Source organism: Phoenix dactylifera, unplaced genomic scaffold (genome assembly GCF_009389715.1).
Source record: "Phoenix dactylifera cultivar Barhee BC4 unplaced genomic scaffold, palm_55x_up_171113_PBpolish2nd_filt_p 000722F, whole genome shotgun sequence".
NCBI classification, from domain to species: Eukaryota; Viridiplantae; Streptophyta; class Magnoliopsida; order Arecales; family Arecaceae; genus Phoenix; species Phoenix dactylifera.
Window position 1 is genome coordinate 33,321 of NW_024068100.1, and position 21,570 is coordinate 54,890.

The window sequence follows — 21,570 nt, forward strand, 5'->3', positions numbered from 1 at the left end:
GCCAATGACTAGCTGCTTGCTTTGCCTCGCTGTCAGTCCTTCCTTCTCCCCTTTTTTTTCTTTTCTTTCTCTTTATTATTATTTTTTTTTGGTACAACGCTATTCATCACTCATGTCAGGCGTAAGAGCAGCCAGCTAAATTAGAAGAAAAAAAGATAACCCAAAGCATGAGGCACCAGTACATGATTAGCCCAGATGAAGCCTCTAGCATGGTGGGCTGCGAATGAAGCTACCCAGTCAGCCGTGCTATTCGCTTTCCTACAAACATGTGTAGCCTCATAGAGACCACACTCAATAAAGAGATAAAGTCCGCCCCCAATATCCCACCTCGCATAGGTGACTAACTCCGTTTGATGCTGTTCTGATCTCGGCACCAAAAACCAAAGTGTCAAATATTCTTCGACCTCCAACCACGATCACCCTAGCTCCCTGGTCTCTAATGCCTTGGTGTCGTCCTTTCCTCCTCTCTTCCACCCAGCCAGCCTCCATGGAATGAAACAAAGCAACAAGATCCCATATTTAAGCCACCTTGCTCCGTACATATCTTAAACCAATGAACCTTGTGATTCCACCAGCTGGATGCATGTGAGGAAGTTCGGCAAAGCCAGACTCTTCTTCTTCTGTGCATGATTAATTTCCTTGTTGCTGGTGCTTTATTGTTTTCATTTCCCTCACAAACTTTCTTTGTTTTCTAGATGGTGCTCGAACAAACCACCTTGGTAAAATAAGGTGGCTGCTGGTTTATATATAACCCAGTGTTTCGTACAACTTGAGTTCTTGATGAATTTTAGTGGGAAAAAGGAAAAAAAAAAGAAGAATGGAGGGAGACATTTTTTTTCATTCAAAATGATCAGGCTTGGTAATTTGAAAGATGTCAATAACTCTTAGCGTAGTTGCTTGGTAACTTATCCCTAAGGACTTTTATTGGTTCTTTCTGTCATTTGTCTCGTTATCCTAATGTTCTGCAATTAAGATTGCAGAGGATTTGCAATAAAAGAAAAACATACTAATTTGCTTCAACTCCAAATATTGCTTCTTTTTCTCATATATCTTGTTATACTAATTTTCTGCAATTAAGATTGCAGAGAATTTGCAATAAAAAAAAAAAAGAAGGTATAGTCAGCATATAACATTTTCTCCTATTGGGAGACCCTATTATATGTCGCCCAAAATTTCTTTTGCTGCTCAAAATTCAACTTGATGAGGGGACGAGATGATGGTTGAGGTTGCTTTTCTTGGTTGGGTTGGAGAAGCGTTGTACGGTGTTGGAGCTGATCTGCAATCGCAGAAAACGATCAGGGGTCGCCAAAATGTATCCAGTTGGAGCTCCTCCGATGCTTAAGTCGGGCAGAGTCTCATGATAGATGAAAGAGAGATAGAAATATGGAAATATAGTGTTAAGGTTTCTCATCATACCTAGGGAGTTTCCATGCCTCATATTTATAGAGGAGAGGGTGAGAATCTGCATGGTTAGGATCATGTGATTTGTTGAAAGCAATTAAGCTCTTTTTTTATTTGCTGATTGGGGTAGTTATAATATCCCTTTTCAGGGCGTTGTGATTGGGCGCTCTCCTTATTTGCTGATCAGGACAATTATGATATTCCTTTTTGTACATGTTGAGATCGTGCAGAGCCGTAACGAAGCACACTGATTGTTTGGAGATTTGACTGGTCGTTAATTTTGTTTAGTAGCTTTCATTTTTTTTAAAAAAAAATATTAATATGCTTCAACTATTTTACCTTTATTTCAGAGTTGGGAGCTGAGATTCAAAAAAGCAGGAGACGGAATCGAGAGGTAGGAGGCGAGAGGTCCGGACCAAGCGCCCAACCCCCACCATTTAAATACTATATAAATGAGTTATTTAATTTTTCGATATGACTCGATAATTAAACAAGTTAAACATATTAAGCGGCTAAAATTTAAATCCAACCCAAATATTAAATAGATTAATCGGATCAACCCGTGTTTACAATCCGTATCCTTTTAAGCCAAACACATATATGTATATGGCAAATCGAACACAGATGGGATCATATTTTACTAATCCTAAAATTAATGTAATACTGTAGACACATGCACCAGTACTGGTGGTGCCATGTGATGAACGGTGGCGTGCATCCCATGCGTAGTGGCGTTATGTGTGCAGGTCCAACCTAGTCTTCGGTTTTTGGCAGCCTGGAATGGTTAATTCCTAGAATTATCGAAGTTCGATAAAGAACTATACCTCCAAACCAATTGCTCGTCATTCTCAGCTGTTGATTCCTCCCTTTAGGCAACCTTAGTTTGATGCACGTATGTAGGACCCAACATTCGCTGTCCAGTACTATCCGCATGGAGAGCCAACCATTGGGCAACGGGGACCATAAAGGAGGACGTTATCACCATTTAATATCTTGGACGGACCTGGGCTGGAAGCCATTTTATGTGTCACCGCGGGCACCATCACATGAAAACATCATGTATTGGGCACAAATCACGATGCTCGGTTACCGGGCTAATTAATTAACAAGCTTGCGCTTGTGTTATTCTAATTCGTGTAAAACAGATAAAAGGGCATGGGGTCAAAACTATCATGTAGTCAAAGAAAGATTCATTAGATGGTGTGTCCGCTGGGATCTGCCTGGATGCATGTGTTTGGTTCATATTACCATCTTCTCAAAAATTATTCGTCATCCTTCTCTTACCTTCTTAGAGATATATCCAACTACTCCAAGAGAGCAGTACGAGTCATCTTCTTAAAAGTCATTACTCATCCCTCTTCGCACCTACTTGTTTGGCTCGCGGAAAAAGAGAAACAGAAAATGTAGTCAACGAAAAAATAAAAATATATTTTTTGTTTGGTTGAAATTTAAAAAAAAGAAAGCTGAAAAAATTGTATTGCCGTAGAAATATGGTTTTCACGTTTCATGAAAAAAAAATCTCATAAAAAACATAAAAAAATTACTTTTTCGTAAGCAAAAAATTAAAATATTTTTATTTTTTTCAAAAAAATCTTTTAACATCAAAGAAGTATTAAAAATCTAATTTTTATTAAAAATATAATAAAAATTACACATCACACAAGGTTCAGATTACCATCTTCACATAAATTAATAGTCATCCTCCTTCTCACCTACTTAGAGATATTTCCAACTATTGCTGAAATTTGGACCTGAGGGTGACCACTGGCTGAGAAGGTGGAGCTCCGGTGCGGATGGTACGTCGGCGCGCTGCGTCCTCCGGGGTACCTGCAAAAAGCAGGTGGCCAGGGCTTCCGGCGCCGGCCCTCCGATGCTTAAGTCAGAGAGGGGCTTTAGTGGAGAAAGAGAGATATTGCATGCAGGGGTCTCCGAGTCAGAATCAAGAAAAATCCCCCTTCAAGAGGAGGGAGTTCTCCTTTTTATAGGCCGAGCTCATGCAGGCCGAGCTCATGCAGGTCGGGCTCATGGAGACCGAGCTCACGCAGGCCGAGCTCATGCAGACCGAGCTCATGCAGGCCGAGCTCACGCAGGACGAGCTCATGCAGATCGAGCTCACGCAGGACGAGCTCCTGCAGACTGAGCTCACGCAGGCCGAGCTCATGAAGACCGAGCTCATGCAGGCCGAGCTCACGCAGGCCGAGCTCATGTAGACCGAGCACGTCGTCCGCATGCTGCGGCCACGCCCTGCAGTAGTCTCACCATACCATGCTTTGCTTGCCGACCACGCCACGACACATCAACCAGGGACCATACCCTGCTACGACTGTCAACAATTAATGCCCATGGTCTCTGCGTGAGCTCGGTCGTCTGAGCTCGGTCTGCATGAGCTCGGCCTGCGTGAGCTCGGTCTGCATGAGCTCGGCCTGTATGAGCTCGGCCTGCGTGAGCTCGAGCTGCATGAGCTCGTCCTGCATGAGCTTGGCCTGCGTGAGCTCGGTCTCCATGAGCTAGGCCTTCTGAGCTCGGCCTGCATGAGCTCAGTCTGCAAGAGCTTGTCTTACGTGAGCTCGATCTGCATGAGCTCGTCCTGCGTGAGCTCGGTCTGCATGAGCTCGGCCTGTGTGAGCTCGTCCTGCGTGAGCTCGGCCTGCATGAGCTTGGTCTACATGAGCTCGGCCTGCGTGAGCTCGGCCTTCTGAGCTCGGCCTGCATGAGCTCGGCCTGCGTGAGCTCGGCCTGCATGAGCTCGGTCTGCATTAGCTCGGCTTGCATGAGCTCGACCTGCGTGAGCTCGATCTGCATGAGCTCGGCTTGCATGAGCTCGACCTGCATGAGCTCGGCCTGCGTGAGCTCGGCCTTCTGAGCTTGGTCTTCTGGACCATGAGAGGATTTAACTTTATAGTACTTTCTTGAGGTGGAATCTCCTGTAAATCTAGGCAGAGGAGCGCTCATCCTTTGGAAGGCATTACAAAATAAAGCGTCAGCTGAGCTTTCATTATGCACTAAAATCCTTTTTAAAGCCTTGCAATGATGAAGGAAATAGCTACAGCGTCGTCATAAAGAGGGCTCAACACCCTTTTGGTCTTCATCAGAAAAAGAGATGACTTTCACAGTGCACGGATGCTTTGAGGAAGCTCCTTCTTCCGAGCTCGATGCTTCAGGCATCTCTACTCGCCTGCCTTCTAATGATATTGTTGATGCCCGCGAGAGGTCAGTTGTCGTCCCGCTCCTCACGCGGCATTGGGTTTTGTTCCTCAGGCTCTCTCCTATAGGCATGATCACGGGCGGATAAGTGTATCGATCTCATCACGAAGCTTGTAGCAATCCTCCGTGTCATGGCCGCGATCTCGGTGGAAGTGGCAGTACTTTTTCGAGTGCTTCCGCGACTCTATCGGTCGCATCCTCAATAGAGGTCGGAGGTAGCCCTGACCCTCAATCTCCATGAGGATATCTGCTCGGGTGGATGTGAGGGGAGTGTATGCCTGAAACTTTTGGAGTGGAGACCTCGAATGAGCTAGGCTCTTGGGCCAAGGAGGCTCTTTCTCATTCCAGGGGGATCTGCTGCTTAGTTGGGAGCGCTCCTCGTGGCGCGTCTTCTGCATCTTGGCAGATCGTTCGGCTGTCTTCCGCCGAGAGGCCATGGCTTCCTCAACCTTGGCATACTTGCGAGCTCGGGTCAACATTTCAACAAAGTCGGTGAGGAAGCTCTTCTCGATGGAGAAGAGAAATGTGTAGGACCGAGCTCTAGTCTTTAATGCCGATATGGCGATTGACTGGTCGAGATCGCGAACCTCCCATGTGGCCGAGGTAAAGCGACTGATGTAGTCTTTAAGGATTCTCCCTCCTTCTGCTTGATGGCGAAGGAGTCTGAGGTCCGACGCTGACGCCGGCTAGCGGCAAAATGGGTTGCGAGCTGCCTGCCCAGCTGTTCAAATGAGAGAATCGAGCTGGGCTTTAGTCCGGAGAACCAAAGACGAGCTGCCTTGCGGAGAGTTGCTGGGAAGGCTTTGCAGAGAAGAGCGTCTGTGGCTCCTTGGAGTGTCTAAGGGCCTTATAGCTCTCCTTAAACGGCCGCAGTGAGTGCTTGGACTTGTTGAACTACTCTGGTTGAACTTGGCGGACTGGATCCGCCGGAGGCCTTGGTGATGGGTTCTGGATTGAGTGTCGAGTTCTTGGTACGCGATGCCGGAAGGCGTTAGAGGCTCCCTTACTCCTTAGCTTCATGGCCACGACTCGGGCCCTTCCTCTAACGCCAACTGTTGCTGAAAATTGGACCCGGGGGCGACCACTGGCTGAGAAGGAGGAGCTCCGGCAAGAGTGGCGGGTGGCGGTACGTCGGCGGGTTGCGTCCTCCGGGGGACCTGCAAGAAGCCGGTAGCCGGGGTTTCCGGCGCCGGCCCTCCGATGGTTAAGTCGGAGGGGGATTTTGTGGAGAAAGAGAGATTTTTGCATGTAGAGATTAGAGTTCGAGCCCCCTTTCTGAAGGAGGAGGTTCCCCCTTTTATAGGAGGAGTACCGGGTTACCTGTGATTCGACTGGGCGAATTAAATGAGTTACCGTCATGATTGAGCATGATCCTGTGAATTAATGCGCTGCCGTGGAGGTAGAGGTGATCACGGGCCTTCTGGCCCGCCCAGCCCGCCCGGCCCGGCCCGAAATTTTTCGGGCTTGGGCATTGAAAAAGGGCCCGTTGGTCGGGCCTGGGCAGGAAAAACGGCCTGACCAAAAAAATCGGGCCGGGCCTGGACACTTTAAAAAAAAGCCCGATTCGGCCCGGCCCGACTATAAAATACTGATAATATTTTTTTTAAAAAAAGAAACCCTAAAACTAAAACTAAATCCTAAAGGACCTAAACCCTCCCCCTCCCCTCGCTGAGAGCCGCCGCGACCCCCCCCCCCCCCAAACCCCCCCCCCTTTCCGTCGCTGAGAGCCGCCGCCACCCCTTCCCTAGCTGAAAGCCGCCGCCCCCCCTTCCCTCGCTGAGAGCCGCCGCCACCCCCCCCCCCCTTCCCTCGCTGAGAGGTGAGACTTGAGAGCCGGCGCCCCCCCTTCCTTCGCTGAGAGCCGGCGCCCCCCCTTCCTTCGCCGAGAGCCGGCGCCCCCCCTTCCCTCGCTGAGAGCCGCCGCCCCCCCTTTCCTGATAGCCGCCCCTGTAGCCGGTTGCTGCCGGTTTCCCTGTAGCCGCCGCTCCTCTCGGTGTCGTCGCCTCTTCAACGACCGACCGGCAGCTCTTCGCGTCCTTCTCCCCCGGACGGCAACCTCCGCGGCTCCGGTCACCGAGTCACCGGTAAGCTTTTCTCCTCCTCCTCCTCCTCTTTGATCCCGGATGAATTTTGCCCAAATCCTTCACAGTCAAGCCCGGATGCCCGGATCTTCCGAGTCGGAACTCGGAGAGGGAGAGGTGGGGGGGGGAGCGGGAGAGCTCGGAAGTTCCGAGTCGGAACTCGGAGAGGGAGAGGTGGGGGGGGGAGCGGGAGAGCTCGGAAGTTCCGAGTCGGAACTCGGAGAGGGAGGGAGGTGGGGACTTCGGAGCTTCCCATCGGGCCGGGTTTTGAGGTGGGGGGGGGAGAGGGAGGTGCCGACTGCCGACTGCCGAGGTGGTTACGAGTCTTCCCCGTAACATGGAAGAATCTAGTGAGGATGAAGATGACGAGGAAGAGATGGAAGAGGGATTACATGGTTCGGTCATTTAGATATTCTATTAATAACTCTAATAATTATTCATGTTCAATCATTAACAATTGCTAATATTTCAATTTTATGTTTGTAGGTTTTGAGAGTTAGAAGATGCAAGGATGTTCTTCTACAGTTTTCTATTATGGAAGTGGCTTCAAGAATTATGATTACATTTACTTTTGAATGCACAAAGATGCATGTTTGTTATAATGTTAATGGGACAATGTAATTTGAATTTTGTCTAAATATGTAATTGTCTAAGTTTGTAGTTTTTATTGTTGGGTTGTAATTCTCAGCTGGACAATAGTGTTGTTTCATACATTTTATTTTCTTTCTATTGGCTTGAAGATGCAATTTTTTTCTTTTTTAATATTTGTAGATATATCCAAATTACAAAGTTTGAAACCACCACCAACACTATCTATTTGAAATAGGCTACTTATATGGTTAACATTAACCAATTAACCATTGGAGAAACAAAATAAAGATAAAAAATACATCCAGTTTTTGAGAGCCCATTAAGCTGTTAGGCCATTTTGGCCCATTTCTAGATTCCAAAAAAAAAAAAAAAAATCGGGCCTGTCGGGTCGGGCCTGGGACCAGATTTATAAGGTCGGGTCGGGCCTGGACAAAAATTTAAGCCCAACAGTCGGGCCGGGCCGGGTCTGGGCATAGCCATCGGGCCTAATTTCTGCTGTAGAGCCCGGCCCGGCCCGGGTTTTGATCAGCTCTACGTGAAGGGCTAGACTGGAGCCATTGAGTTGTTGTGGGTGACCGGGCGTAGTTAAGTGAGTCAACTGATTGCCGTGGGGGGGCCTGAGATTTTGAGTAGGCCGGAGATCCATGGAGACCACGCACATTAATTGTTGGGTAAACCGGAGATCAGTGGAGGCCATGCGCATTAATTGTTGAGTAAGCCGGAGGTCTGTGGAGGACATGCGCATTAATTGCTGATAGTCGTTCAGGGCATGGGCCCTAGTCATGTCGCAGCATGGCTGACGAGTGAAGCATGGTGCGGTGAGGTTGCCGCAGGGTGTGGCCGCAACGTGTGAACGACAAGGTCGACCTCCTGAGGTCGGCTCGGCATTTTGAGGTCGGGGATGTCGAGGTCGGGTGCCTCGGGGTCGGGTGCCTCGAGGTCGGGCGCCTCGGGGTCGGGCACCTCCAGGTTGGGCGCCTCCAATCGCGTGCCGGTGATGCGTTCACATGTTTTGGGGTAATCCGTTTTTCCCCCAACGCTAACTACTCCAAGAGAGCAGTACGAGTCATCTTCTCAAAAGTTGTTACTCATCCCTCTTCTCACCTACTTATAGATATTTAACAGATAAACACATCCTAAAGCGAATGATTCCTATGGGTTTTAATACGCCGAAAAAATCAAAAAACAACGCCCCCTCTCCAATTCATGGAGCCATTGATTGGCCACATACAAGACCACACAGTCTGCAGCTCAGTTAGTCTTTTTTAAACGTATTTGGCTTGGAACGTCACGCTGCCACTAACCACGACCTAAATGTCTCAAAATAAAGGGCGACACCCACCACATTGTCGGTGCCTCTCTGGATCTAGCCGATCATTGTAGTCTAATTAGAGTTTCTTGCTAATATCCAAAATCATTCTTTATGGGCATGGATGGTTTGATGTCACTGTAGAATACTATACAATGCCTGATGTCTATCATCAAGTGAGAGAGATGGACGATTATGAATAGTCATTCATTTTTTACGATGATAATAGTATTTTATGGGGCAAACTATGCACGATAACTTGGCCAATTAGTACGTGTGTGCTTGTATATTTGGTTCTCTGTCGCCCCTCCATCGAGACAGGTGTCCGCAATCACATATGGTAACGCATTCATTTCCTTCTACTTCGAGTGGTGGGTCACATTCATTCTAGTGGACTGAATCTTTTCCGAAGGCCAAGCAAAATTGTTATGGAATGCAAGAGAAGTCCCAAAAATGATCCGCACCATAATTTCCGTAAAAATAAATTAAAATTATATGTTACATATATTTAAAACATAGGCATTATATCATGAAAACAATACAATTATCTTGCATTTACATAATTCATTTTTTTTAAAAAAATAAATATCTGCGCAGGATTATAAGTAATTTTTTACTAATATTATCATGGATTAGTAGCATCATTATTTTTCCATTGTTAAATATGGTTCCATGTTGTATTAACGACAGGGACGGTTTTGTTGCGGTCGGTGTAACGGGATCAGGGGGTTATTCGAACTTGTGGGCATCCTCAGGCCCCTTGCAGAACGGCCTGGGAGCGTGGCTGTGAGACACCAAACAGCGGATCAGGGAGTGATTCGAATTTGTAGGCATCTCGGTGTAACGGGAGCAGGGAGTGATTCGAATTTGTAGACATCCTCAGCCCTCAGGGCCCCTTGCAGGACGGCCTGGGAGCGTGGCTGTGAGGCACCAAACAGCAGATGCCCTTGCACTTTCCAGCGCAGATGGGCCCGACACGGCGGAGGAGCGGGGGGATTGGTGCTGACGTGGCAGACTGCGGATTGGTGCTCGACGGAGCCTCGCAGGAATAAACAGGCTGGCTTCAGGCGGTGCTCTTCTCCCCATCCCTTCTCCTCTCTCTCTCTCTCTCCAGTTGCGTTCGAACCCTCTCTCTTCTCTCTCTATAAATAGAAAGCCTGGCTGGGTTTAAATCTTCACCTTTCCTCTGATATTTTTATTTTCTTGCCCTCTTACATTCCATCGTCCCGTCTTGCACGCGATAAAAATCGTAAGGCCTCGTCTTCGCCCATTCGCTCACCGATCTGATCTTTTTAAGACCGTTATCTCTTCTCAAGTCTCCTAGTTCTTGATCTTTCTGTTTTTTTTTATAAAGAAAAGCTTTGTCTACTATTATTTCGTCGTTTTTTTGCGGATTTTTTCGATTTAGGCGGAATGCGGTATGCGTCGTAGTTTTCTTTTTTCCTTTTCTTTTTGAAAGAATCGAGAGAATGTAATATTCGTGAATTTTGTTGATTTTTTTGTTTCTTCTTTCATTTTTTTCTTTTTTTAAATTAAAATCCTAGTATATGGTTGGCTTGGGTTTGATGTCTGGCTGTTTATCTTTTGTTTCGTCTTCCTTTTTCCTCCTATTTGCTTTTTCTTGCGAAAATATGGGTTTGGTTTTTAGATCTGGGTATTCATTTTTTTTCCATGTCCCTTTTTTCGTTCGATTTTGTCTTTTTAGCGAAACTCTAAAAATATTTTCCTCTATGTTCAACATCATCTACTTTTCTTTTTCAAATGCAGTTGCTTTTTGATGTGACTATTTTTTGACCTTTCTCATTATTTTTTTTTAATCTCCTCGCTTTCTCTCGTTATAGAGAAGAAAATAAAAAAAATCAAGAATAATTTCTGTCACTTGGATTCATTGCTAGCATCTTATATTGTTCTTTATGCGGTTTCTCTGCTTTTTTCCTTTTTCCTTTATTCTTCTTGTATCTTTTTTTTTTGTTTCAACTTTGGAAAAGTGGATGAACTTTAATTAAGTTTTTTTTAAAAAAAAAAATTGATCTGGTGCTTATAATTTTTTTTTAGTGTTTCTGGGATCCAGTGATGTCGAAGTCAGGAGCTCTGGATCTTGCTTTTGGTGTGGGAGGAAGGATCGACAAGAAGGAAGTTAAATCGGCAGTGGAGCAGTATGTTTCTCGCCTTGCCCTCTGTTTTTCTTCCATTATATTTCAATAGTGCTTGACATAGATAGTTATGAGTATGATTGATCCATGTGATAATGCCATGGACTTTTCTTGATAGAAACATGTGCTTCAATCACCAAATTATTCCGTCTCGCATTATCTTGTTATGGAATGAATCATTTTTATCTTATCGTTATGAGCATATTGTACCACATAAGTTTTGACAACGGATCACATTTATCTACTGCGTTGAAGGAAAAAGGAAAAAGATGTATAATGGTAACGCAATAAAAGATGGAAAGTGGAGATGATTTTTATTTGATGAAACAATACAAAGATTTTGAAGATTGTCAGATGCATCGAGATTTAAAGCTTCAATATTTCCTAGTTTAAACATAAGAAAAAGCTCTGCTGATCTTTGCTAACAGTGGTTTGAAAGATTAAACGTTTGTCAGCAGCTGCAACATTCAGATTTCAGGGTAAATGATGACTATTGATGGCAGGATATCTTTCAAAAGTTCTGTTTTTTCATTTGGATCATTGCCTTTTATCACTTGATTGAGTACTAAAACGCAGCCTGCTGCTGCAAAAAGTTCTTATTCTACTTAATAAATTAATATTGTGTCCAAGTAATGATCTAGTGAAGTTTCTGGGGTTTTCCCCATTTTTCCAATAGATCCTTCAGATGAATTTTGCAAGGATTCAGTTAAATTTTCCTTATGTCGTGCAGATCACCCTCTTTTTTATGTGGTCTATTGCACAATAATTACCTTTCTTTAATTATTCGCAAGGATTAATGCAGCTTTTGTGAATAATAGTTTGTGATAATGACCCTTGCTATTTGGCCTATAACATGTGTCCATGCAGAATCTTCCAGTTAGTGCTTCCTCTTTGCTCCACCTTTTGACGTTCCAGAGACTTCTTATGAAGCATCTGGCCTAAATTTTCTTTCTTTTAGGCTTATCAGACAATAATGTAGTTTGACAAGTGAAACAATAATCACATTCTACATGCCCTTCCAATCTGCTAGTGGTGTCTTTGCATTCCTCAACTTTACAAGCTTGAATCTTTGCTGTCCATATAATTTTAACAAAATAACCTTGAGGCTGCCGTTACTGATTTGACAATCCACAAACAAAATGATGTGAACAAAAGATGGATTATTGAAGTTTCTTCCTGGAGTTTACAACATTTTGTTCACTATGTAGGTCTTTCTGACCACAATTATCTGTAAACTGGTATTTTTCTTTAATTGTGTATAATTTTTCTTTTCCTAGGTATGAGAACTATCATGTCTATTTTGGAGGGGATGAGGAAACAAGAAAAGCCAACTACAGTGACATGGTAAGACAACTTATTTATTTATTTCTTGTTTAATTGTTGGATTTAACTCCAATACAAAGCTATGTTCATTTTATCATTTATATAAAACTCGTTGCTAGCATTAAAAATATGATCCCATGGTTTAGAGTGTTATTTATGGTAATGAATGGCTTTTGTTAGTAGAATGACAGTATCGATCATAGGAATGTTGACTTGCTGGACTAAGTTGTGTAGGTGGGTAGTTCTGGGAAGAGATGGTTAAAATGGGCAAAGTAGATTACTTTAAGGGTATTTGGGCTTATAGGATCAAAGATTGAAAGAAGGATGTAGAAGACTATGTTGTCAAGTGGAAGGGTACTTATGCAAGACATAAGATCTGACGCCGTAGAGGAACAGAGATCTGATATGCCTGATCTGATGCAGGAAATAAAAGTTTGAAGAAAAATTGACATGGAAAGCTGGTTCCCAAAGTTAATTCTAAGATTCTTGTGACTAGAGGAATTCAAGGCAACTAGTTTTATGGCTCATGTGCACAAAATAAGACAAATCTGAAACCATCTATATGACAGTAATTTATGAAACGAAGAACAAAAGACAGAACAAGAATTAAGGAAAAAACATGTGTTAAATTTGTGATCTTATCGCTATGCCTGTTTTCTCAAAAAAAGTTAAATATCTGAAGGAATTGAGCCTTGCCTGGTTCATAAAATGATGCTGAAAATCGGTTTACTAGGATAGGAGGAAGTTACTAAATTGTGCAGTTTTATGTGAATTTTTCTAGACTCCGTAGATAAGAAATAAACTATGGCCACCTTGAATTTGCTGCCATGTATGGACATATTGTATGCATATTTTTATTATACTGGAAAAAGATAAATCCAAGAGTCCTGAACCAACCACAACTCTTCAAAAGTCACATTAAAGTAGGAATATGTTATAGCTATTCCACTTCAAATATAACTCCTACCTATGTCAGAGATTGTTTATGGTTGTTTATGCAGGAAAAATTTGTTAACCATCCCCAAAAATTTTCCCTGCTCAAAAAAGTTTGAAAGCACACAAAAAAAACTAAAATAAAACCTAAGAACTTTCTACATAAGACATCTTGATGAATGATTATTGTGTTTCATGTTTTTGAAGCCCAATTTGGCGAGCCTAGTCACTAAGTACTCTAGTAATTGGAGTTTAAATATTCTGAGCTTGTATTTTCTACGTGGATTTGAAATTACTGTCATGTGTTCATGAATGGACGTATGCACTAGCAAGCTCTTTGTGTTATTGTAATGGCTAATGTATTCTGCAACATTCTAGAATGCCCAGCCCATTTTGCATCCAATCTAATTTAGTCCTCTCATTTGGATGAATCAATAATGTTGTATTTTGCTATGATGTCAGGTTAGTTATTTTTCAGCATTGTTTTGACTGCCTAAATTACTAATATCTTTTGTGCAACCCAAGGCTGATGATTGAACCATCAAAATTTGTCTAATGAAACAGAATTATTGCTTTCATAATGTCTGTTTTCTTTTCATACTGTTCCTTTATCTGATTTTTTTTACAATTTTTTGTTTAAAACTTTGCAAGTGCACACATTTAGGCAAGTTCTTTCTGTAAATATGGGGCCGAGTACACTGAACCAGTTGATTTCGAGCTGTGGAACTGGCTTGTGCCATTAACAAGCCTCATATTATTTTTTAATCTGGAGCATACTATCTAGGGACAATATTGGTATAAATCTGCTTTACCTTGTTGATGCAGTGTGCTACTTTTTGCAATGTCATGAACTAAATATTTGCCACCTGTTCTCTTCTGAATGCTGCTCCTTTGCTTTTCTATTTGTGAGGTTTTGGTTTTTACTGGTGTTAATGCATGTTATCGCAAAAAAAGTTAAATATCTGAAGAATTTGAGCCTTGCTTGGTTCATAAAGTGATGTTGAAAATCGGTTTACTAGGATGAAGTTTCTAAATTGTGCAGTTTTATGTGACCTTTTCTAGACTCCATAGATAAGAAATAAACTATAGCCACCTTGAATTTGCTGCCATGTATGGTTGTATGTATATTATTATTATATTAGTAAAAGGGCCATACACATGAAGCTTGTGACGTTGAATAAAAAACATGGTTGGATTGGAGATGTTTAGATATATCAATCTAACATACTCCACCCATCTTCTCCATAGAGTGTAGATTTTCAAGAAAAGTGAAAAATATTTTCTAAAATTTAGGGCTTGTTTACTATTGCTGCTGTTTTGGAATAACTTCTGAATGAGGATTCTTTTATCCAAAAAATGTAAAAGGCGGGCATTAACAATTCCTTAATGGCCATGAATAGTTTATGACAACTCTCCTATGAAATACTTACGCCTATTATAAGCAAGTTTGACTGACATAACCATTTATCACTTATGCCTATGTTTTGCGTGCATTTGATTCGGGAACAAGAAAAATGGGAACACAGAAATTATGCCCTTGGGAATAGTTACGCTATGAGTTATTCCAATTTCGGTTTGGTTATAATTTTTGGAACACTTTTTGGACGAGAAATTTTTGTTCATAACAAAATAAAAAGTAGATGTATGTATGTACTGTATGTATGTACGTACTGTATGTATGTACTGTATGTATGTACAAATATAATATGGACTCTTATACTTTCAAATCCTGGTTTTATACTTTTATTTATACTTTCATTTTGATTAAACAGATTTTTATGTCAGGATAAGGACAAATATTGTATGATAGGTTTGCATACCTTGGTCATGACTTGGATCTTTACTAAGGTACTTGTGATCAGGTATCAGCTATAGCTGACAGTTTTTGAGATTAGTTGAAGGGAGAAATTTGGTCCATCAAATTGTATAATTATATCTCTTCTAGTTGAATATCCAAACAAGACCCTTTTTCTAGGGTTAGGTTTAGTTGTTTTTCAAAGCCAAGTTTTTGCTCTTATTTTTAATGATACATAGATTAATTGTAACGGATTCATTTTTAAGGTTTTCATACTTGATTATGGATAAAAGACCATATGCAACACTTCCGATTGATAGAAAAGGCGTCCGTGTCAGTGTCAATTATTAACTAAGTATGCATTGATGACGTGATGCTTGTTTGTCTTGTGAAGGAATCTGGATGAAAATATAGGAGCAATTTTGTTTTCTGTAATCTGATGAAAAGATTTTAAAACATCATTACCTGTAGGATAAACTCATTTTCTATATCATTGAATAACTGCGAATGTGAATCTGGCATGAAACAGCCAATGTGGTTTTGACCTTATCCTTGCAAAGTCTAACTAAATGCTTTTGGTGTTTATTTGATATACTTCAGGTAAACAAGTACTATGATCTTGCAACAAGCTTCTATGAATTTGGCTGGGGAGAGTCCTTCCATTTTGCTCCCAGGTTAACACTACTTTAATTACTGACATTTAATTTATTCATCTTTCATCAGAAAAAATATACACTATGTTTATGGATCATTTCTTGTTAATTGCTTAGAATTAATTATTTACTTTAATAATGTTTATGAAGATGGAAAGGGGAATCATTAAAAGAAAGCATCAAGCGCCACGAGCATTTTCTTGCCCTACAACTAGGCTTGAAAAGGGGAATGAAGGTTTTAGTTGTCTTTCCTTTTATGACTTGCATGGCAAATCTTAGTAGGCAAGATGCTTTGTAGGTAATATATGCTTCTGTATATTTGTAAATGCAGGTTTTGGATGTGGGCTGTGGAATTGGTGGACCACTACGGGAAATTGCAAGATTTAGGTAACCTTTTTTTCTCAACTTTGTTCCTGCAAGTTGTTTTTCTGTATTCCATTTTAAAGTTAAAATGGATCCTGTTGCATAATTATCATATCACATTTTCCAGAGAAGCAATTAGGAATCATATCAAAATTAGAGCAGCAAATTCTATCAGTATTCTGTTGTTAAACATGCTTGGGCAGGGATAGCACTAGGACAGGTCACATGCCTCACATTTTTCGGGAGGTATGTTACACTGCTATCATTAAGCTCATCGACAAGATGAGGTTAGGGTAAGCATGCGGATGCAATTTTTGTGTAAATATAACTGGATATGATGCTTAAATGAAAATTGAAGGCTAAAAAATTGCATAATCTGACCATTTCTGTTGATCCATTACTAAGATGAATCAATGGCAGTCTAATGTGATCAGAAAAAGGTGGATAATTTGAAAGGTTCTTCTGTGGTGTGATGTGTTCATTCATTATTTCAGATAAGTGGTCTTTGTTATTTTCTATACAACAGATCTAACTGTGGACCTCATGGAGTAAAGCCCACAATATATCATGGTTCACAAAGTTGGCCAAGGGAGAAGCCTAATATATGCCATATGAGTGCTGAGAGGCCATGCTGAAGCCTATATGAAGTAAATTTATGATGGATAGTTTGGGGGCTGAGTGGGTTAGAGGAGGCTTGGACTTCAAATGGGGGTTAATAAACTGAGATAGTTTGATTTTTGCGATAATTAATGAACCAAGGAGGCCTTAATAAGGACTGGAGCTCCAATTGCATTGAAAGTGTCAGGAAGGAGGAACCACCAAAAGTAACATGGCTGGTTGTGAGAATGGTCTAAAGTTGGTGGTGACAGATAATATGGTCCACGAAAATGGTAGAAAATGATTCAAGATGTAAGCTCCACATGTTCTGGATGAAGCTTAGTTGTTAAGGTTACGTTTGTATGTTGTAATGCAGGATCTTGAGTAGAATTTCTCGGTGCAAATGGGGGTTAATAAACTGAGATAGTTTGATTTTTGCGATAATTAATGAACCAAGGAGGCCTTAATAAGGACTGGAGCTCCAATTGCATTGAAAGTGTCAGGAAGGAGGAACCACCAAAAGTAACATGGCTGGTTGTGAGAATGGTCTAAAGTTGGTGGTGACAGATAATATGGTCCACGAAAATGGTAGAAAATGATTCAAGATGTAAGCTCCACATGTTCTGGATGAAGCTTAGTTGTTAAGGTTACGTTTGTATGTTGTAATGCAGGATCTTGAGTAGAATTTCTCGGTGCAACTGGCAGGGAAAACATGTACAGATATTTTTTAAGCGTTAATAAGTTAAGAGGTACTGATTCTTAAACATAACCAGTAAATAAGTAAGATTTTATGCACATAGACTTAACTGCTTCTATCATTCCCATGCTCTATTCTATTTTTGTCAGAAAAATAATAAATGCCCTCTGTTTTAGCATATTCTTATATTGATCAAAAGATTAAACTAGCAGTCATTTATCATCCTTCAATGTCTTTCATTTGAGATCTTCTGTAGAATTAATATTTAAATCTTGCAAGCTCTTTTCTTGTTTCCCAAAACCTGGACTATTTTTCTACTTTTTATGGTTCTGGAGCAGATTTTCGTCTGTTTTAGATTTATATTTTGGAGAATAAATCATATTATTGACATAAAAGCCTTTTCTAGTTTTCCTAAATCACAGATAACTTGCAATTTCAGCGTGGTGTTTATCTACAGATGTTGGTTTACTCTTGAGTGCTGTATCATTTTCACCAAGAAAAAAAAACTAGTTATGGATTTTTTTTGGTACAAAATTATGGAAATTCTTTTATGGTTACATTGTTTGCTCCTGTATTGTCCTCTTCATCTCTAAACTTTTTGCTTCATATGTTGTCAGTCATGATTAGATGAAGATATCCTGCTATTAATCAGCCATGGCCGTTATAAAGAAATTCTGTGCTAAACCAGCAAAGAAAAATAAAAGAATGAGTTTATTATATATGTATGTGTGTATATTATACATATTATCTGTGCTTTTGATATATAACTGGTGAAGGTTCTCTAAGGACTTGTTTGGTTTGCGGGAATAGGAGGGGAAAAGTGTGGTCAATAAAAAAATGGAGAAAGGCCTCATGTTTGCTTAGAGTTTTTAAAGGAGAGAGATGGGGAAGTAGTATTTCCATTGGAATAAGATTCATATTTCATGAGAAAGAAAAATCCATGTGGGACATAGAAAAATCTAATTTGCACTGGCTGGGAATTGAGGTTATTTTTTTTTTCCAAATGTGCCCTTAAGCTTTTAGGTAGAATGACGTAAGGTCTTTTCCTTTATTAAAGGTATAACAGATATTTTACACAACTTTGACAGAAAAGTAGATACTCAACTAAACATAAGCTACTCTAAAATATGCTACTTTCCTAAGGTCAACCAAACATACAAAAATCACTTTCCTGAGCATCATATACCCAAGCATTAGCTTTCTCAAAAAAAAACATTTCAGTGAGGAAAAATTCTTCTCGCGAACCAAACGAGTCCTAAGATTATACTAAACATAGACACATTGAAAAGATTTGCTGATTCTGGAGTTCTACGGCACAACAAGGCTTCCCGCTTATCTATTACATCTTGTAAATGCAAATAGTTATGGATGTACTTATCTTAGAAATTAATGAATGCAATTTACCTCCCTTCTACCCGAAAAAAAAAACAAGAAGAGAATAGCTATGATAACTTCTCATATTGAACTGTTGCAGCTTGGCATCCATTACCGGATTGAACAACAATGAATACCAGATAACAAGAGGCAAGGTTGTTAATACTTTCCGTCTTAATATTCTAATACCTATTTGTCTTTCCTAATATCAACATGCATTTGAGACTTGATAGAAAACCTTTACCGACTAACAGTGTTCATTCCACAGGAGCTAAACCAGCTAGCAGGATTGAGTGAGTCTTGCAACTTCGTTAAGGTACCTGTAGCTTTTTTTTCTTCTCTTTTGTATCACTATTTTTCTATTTCTGGGGTTGTATTCTGTTATATATCTGTCTGTTTTTGCAAAAATTATTGCCGATTTCTCTCATTTAGAGATCTAATTTAGAATTCTAAATGTCTTTAACCTCTATAGTTAGAGGTATTATTATATAAAGATATAATTCAGTATGCTTGGCTAATATTTAGGATAATCTTTATGTCCTCCATACTCTTCACTTCTCATATATGCAGGCCGACTTCATGAAAATGCCATTCCCCGATAACACTTTTGATGCGATATATGCTATAGAAGCAACATGTCATGCACCAGATGTGGTAATCTGCCAATTCAAATGCTTGTGTACACATTTCCAATAGCTTATCTTTTGATTGTCTCATACGTTCTTCAAATATTCCGAATGCCTTTTTGCTTGTTCCAGCTTGGCTGCTATAAGGAGATTTATAGAGCACTGAAGCCTGGCCAGTGTTTTGCGGCCTATGAGTGGTGCATGACCGATCACTTTGATCCGACAAATGAAAGTCATCAGAAAACTAAGGCTGAAGTCGAGCTTGGTAATGGTCTCCCTGACATAAGAACTACAAAGCAATGCCTTGAAGCCTTAAGGCTTGCTGGATTTGAGGTAAAAGATTACACAGCATATATTGGTCCTTAATGCTTCCTCTGTATAAAGGTATGTGGGACTTTAGTATGCAATTGCTTTCTCACAGGTCGTATGGGAGAAGGATCTTGCATTAGATTCACCTGTGCCATGGTATTTGCCCTTGGATACGAGGCATTTCTCCATAACAAGCTTTCGACTGACTGCTTTTGGACGTTTCATTACCCGAACTATGGTAATTGAGATCACTACTTGTTCCATTTCTCTTTCCTCCTCTTCTTTCTATTTGCTTGTCATTAAATATTGTTCATTTTGGTGTTCTGTAGGTTAAGACACTAGAATTTGTGCGTCTTGCTCCAGCGGGAAGTGACAGAGTATCATCATTCCTGGAAAAGGCTGCTGAAGGACTTGTGGAAGGTGGAAGGTAAGTAAAATGTTTTTTTCCAGTTTACTTGCTGTAATTTCTGGATGCTCCCAATCTTCCTGTGTATTGGTGTTTGCCCCCCTTATTCGTGTCAGTTACGAGTGAGATAATAAAACTGATCGATGCAGGAAAGAAATTTTCACCCCGATGTACTTCTTCCTTGCCCGGAAGCCCCTTTGATAATTTCGTGGAGCAGCTTTGTCCGCCATGGCTGCTACTTAACGACGGGGGATTTGCCATGATTCTATATATGTTTTCCTTTTCCTTATTGTTGGTGAATATTATGATAGCTTGCTCCCTGCGGAAACATCTATTTGATTCTGCCATCTTGTGATAGCCACCGAACTGCTGAAAATTGCTCTGACAATGATAAAACCCCAAGGCAGGGACCTTATCAAGTTGATGTTCTTCTGGTTCTTGTTACTCCACCAAGGGCTTTGTTAGCGTTGTCTGTGGGTGCCATAGAATGAAGACAGGTCCTGCCAATATGGAGATGCTCCAGTCCTCTTGTCACGCAAGGCAGAACGCCATTTCCATTGCCACAAATGATCAGAACATTCATTGACAACCTAGTATTTTATGAGAAGCTCCCCTTCGTGCGCGCTACTAATTAAATTCGAATGTGAAGAACGGGGCTATAAATCCTTTTGAAGCATGCCTCGTTCTAGTTGTCTCTAGAGGCAAGAGATAATACATTCGGGGCTAATGATTCATGGCTATGGCTAATGGGTATGGTCTTAGATTCTCATTGTTTGTAAGAATAAAAGTCACCAAGTTACATTTGCCATTTAACTTTCTTTTGTTGCATCATAAGAGAAACTTTCCTTGTCATTTCTTTAAAAAGAACGTTATCCATTATTGCAAGACAAGGGATTGCGAATTGTACAAATTGGGGTTCAGACTCAATGGACCGTAATGTACGGGCCGTGTAGTCAAAACAAATTAGCAATTGGATGCTATGTCAATGGCTTTTCAGCTGGACATTTGGCAGTTTGATCCTTCACACTTCGCAGGTCTCTCAGTTTTGTAGGCCCAAGAAAGCATGCGGCTTAATAGCCTAAGAGATTTAGGCCCAATTTGATAGAGAGCTATTAGCAGTAGAGCTATCGAAAGTAGCATTTTTTGAAGTAGAATTTTTATAAAAAGTTATTTGCTGTTTGGTAACCATATTTCTAAAGTGTCGTGAAACTTTAATATGTATTTGATAAACAAACTCAGAAAGTACTTTTAGTGTGATAAAATGACCATAAAGAATATTACATAGTATTATATAACAGAACATAATAAAATATTATATGTATTAATACATAAATATATGATATAGTATAATATTACAATAATATAATATGCTATATTATAGTATAATAGTATAACATAATTTGATATCATATAATATAACATATTAATATATTATGATATAATATAATATAATATTATATTTATAGTATAATATAATAATAAAGGTATAAAATATTATAATTATTATCATTATATATTAGTAAATATAAAGATATATTTTTTGTAATTATAATATTTATCATTAGTGTTTTGGTATAAAAAAGAAAAATTTTGTAAATCAAAAATTCTACATGCTAAAAGTGCTTTTTTGAACCATTTTGAAGCTTCTCTTAATAAGTTGTTTTAGCTTTCTGATAAAATTAAAACAACATTTTGATATTTTAATCAAACATCTCTATTTCATCCAAAAATATTTTTGGAGAGTCAGAAAATATT

General features: G+C 40.4%; 1 protein-coding gene across 3 annotated transcripts in view; it reads left to right on the forward strand.

Moving 5' to 3' along the window:
* The window catches only part of LOC103717656 (cycloartenol-C-24-methyltransferase 1-like), a 43,946-nt gene extending 23,279 nt beyond the window's left edge, over positions 1-20,667 (forward strand). The window contains exons 1-13 of one of the 3 annotated variants that reach the window (XM_039120140.1): positions 9,667-9,835; positions 10,642-10,742; positions 12,017-12,083; positions 15,391-15,464; positions 15,594-15,678; positions 15,775-15,830; positions 18,575-18,629; positions 18,743-18,790; positions 19,045-19,128; positions 19,233-19,433; positions 19,522-19,647; positions 19,739-19,836; positions 19,965-20,667. In XM_039120140.1, coding sequence (XP_038976068.1) covers positions 10,660-10,742; positions 12,017-12,083; positions 15,391-15,464; positions 15,594-15,678; positions 15,775-15,830; positions 18,575-18,629; positions 18,743-18,790; positions 19,045-19,128; positions 19,233-19,433; positions 19,522-19,647; positions 19,739-19,836; positions 19,965-20,016 — 1,029 coding nt within the window. In that variant the 5' untranslated portion in view covers positions 9,667-9,835; positions 10,642-10,659 and the 3' untranslated portion in view covers positions 20,017-20,667. Of the gene's footprint in view, positions 1-9,666; positions 9,836-10,641; positions 10,743-12,016; positions 12,084-15,390; positions 15,465-15,593; positions 15,679-15,774; positions 15,831-18,574; positions 18,630-18,742; positions 18,791-19,044; positions 19,129-19,232; positions 19,434-19,521; positions 19,648-19,738; positions 19,837-19,964 lie in introns of those variants that run through there. The other 2 variants (XM_039120141.1, XM_039120142.1) reach the window with 2 other exon arrangements.
* Positions 20,668-21,570: the final 903 nt, after the last annotated feature.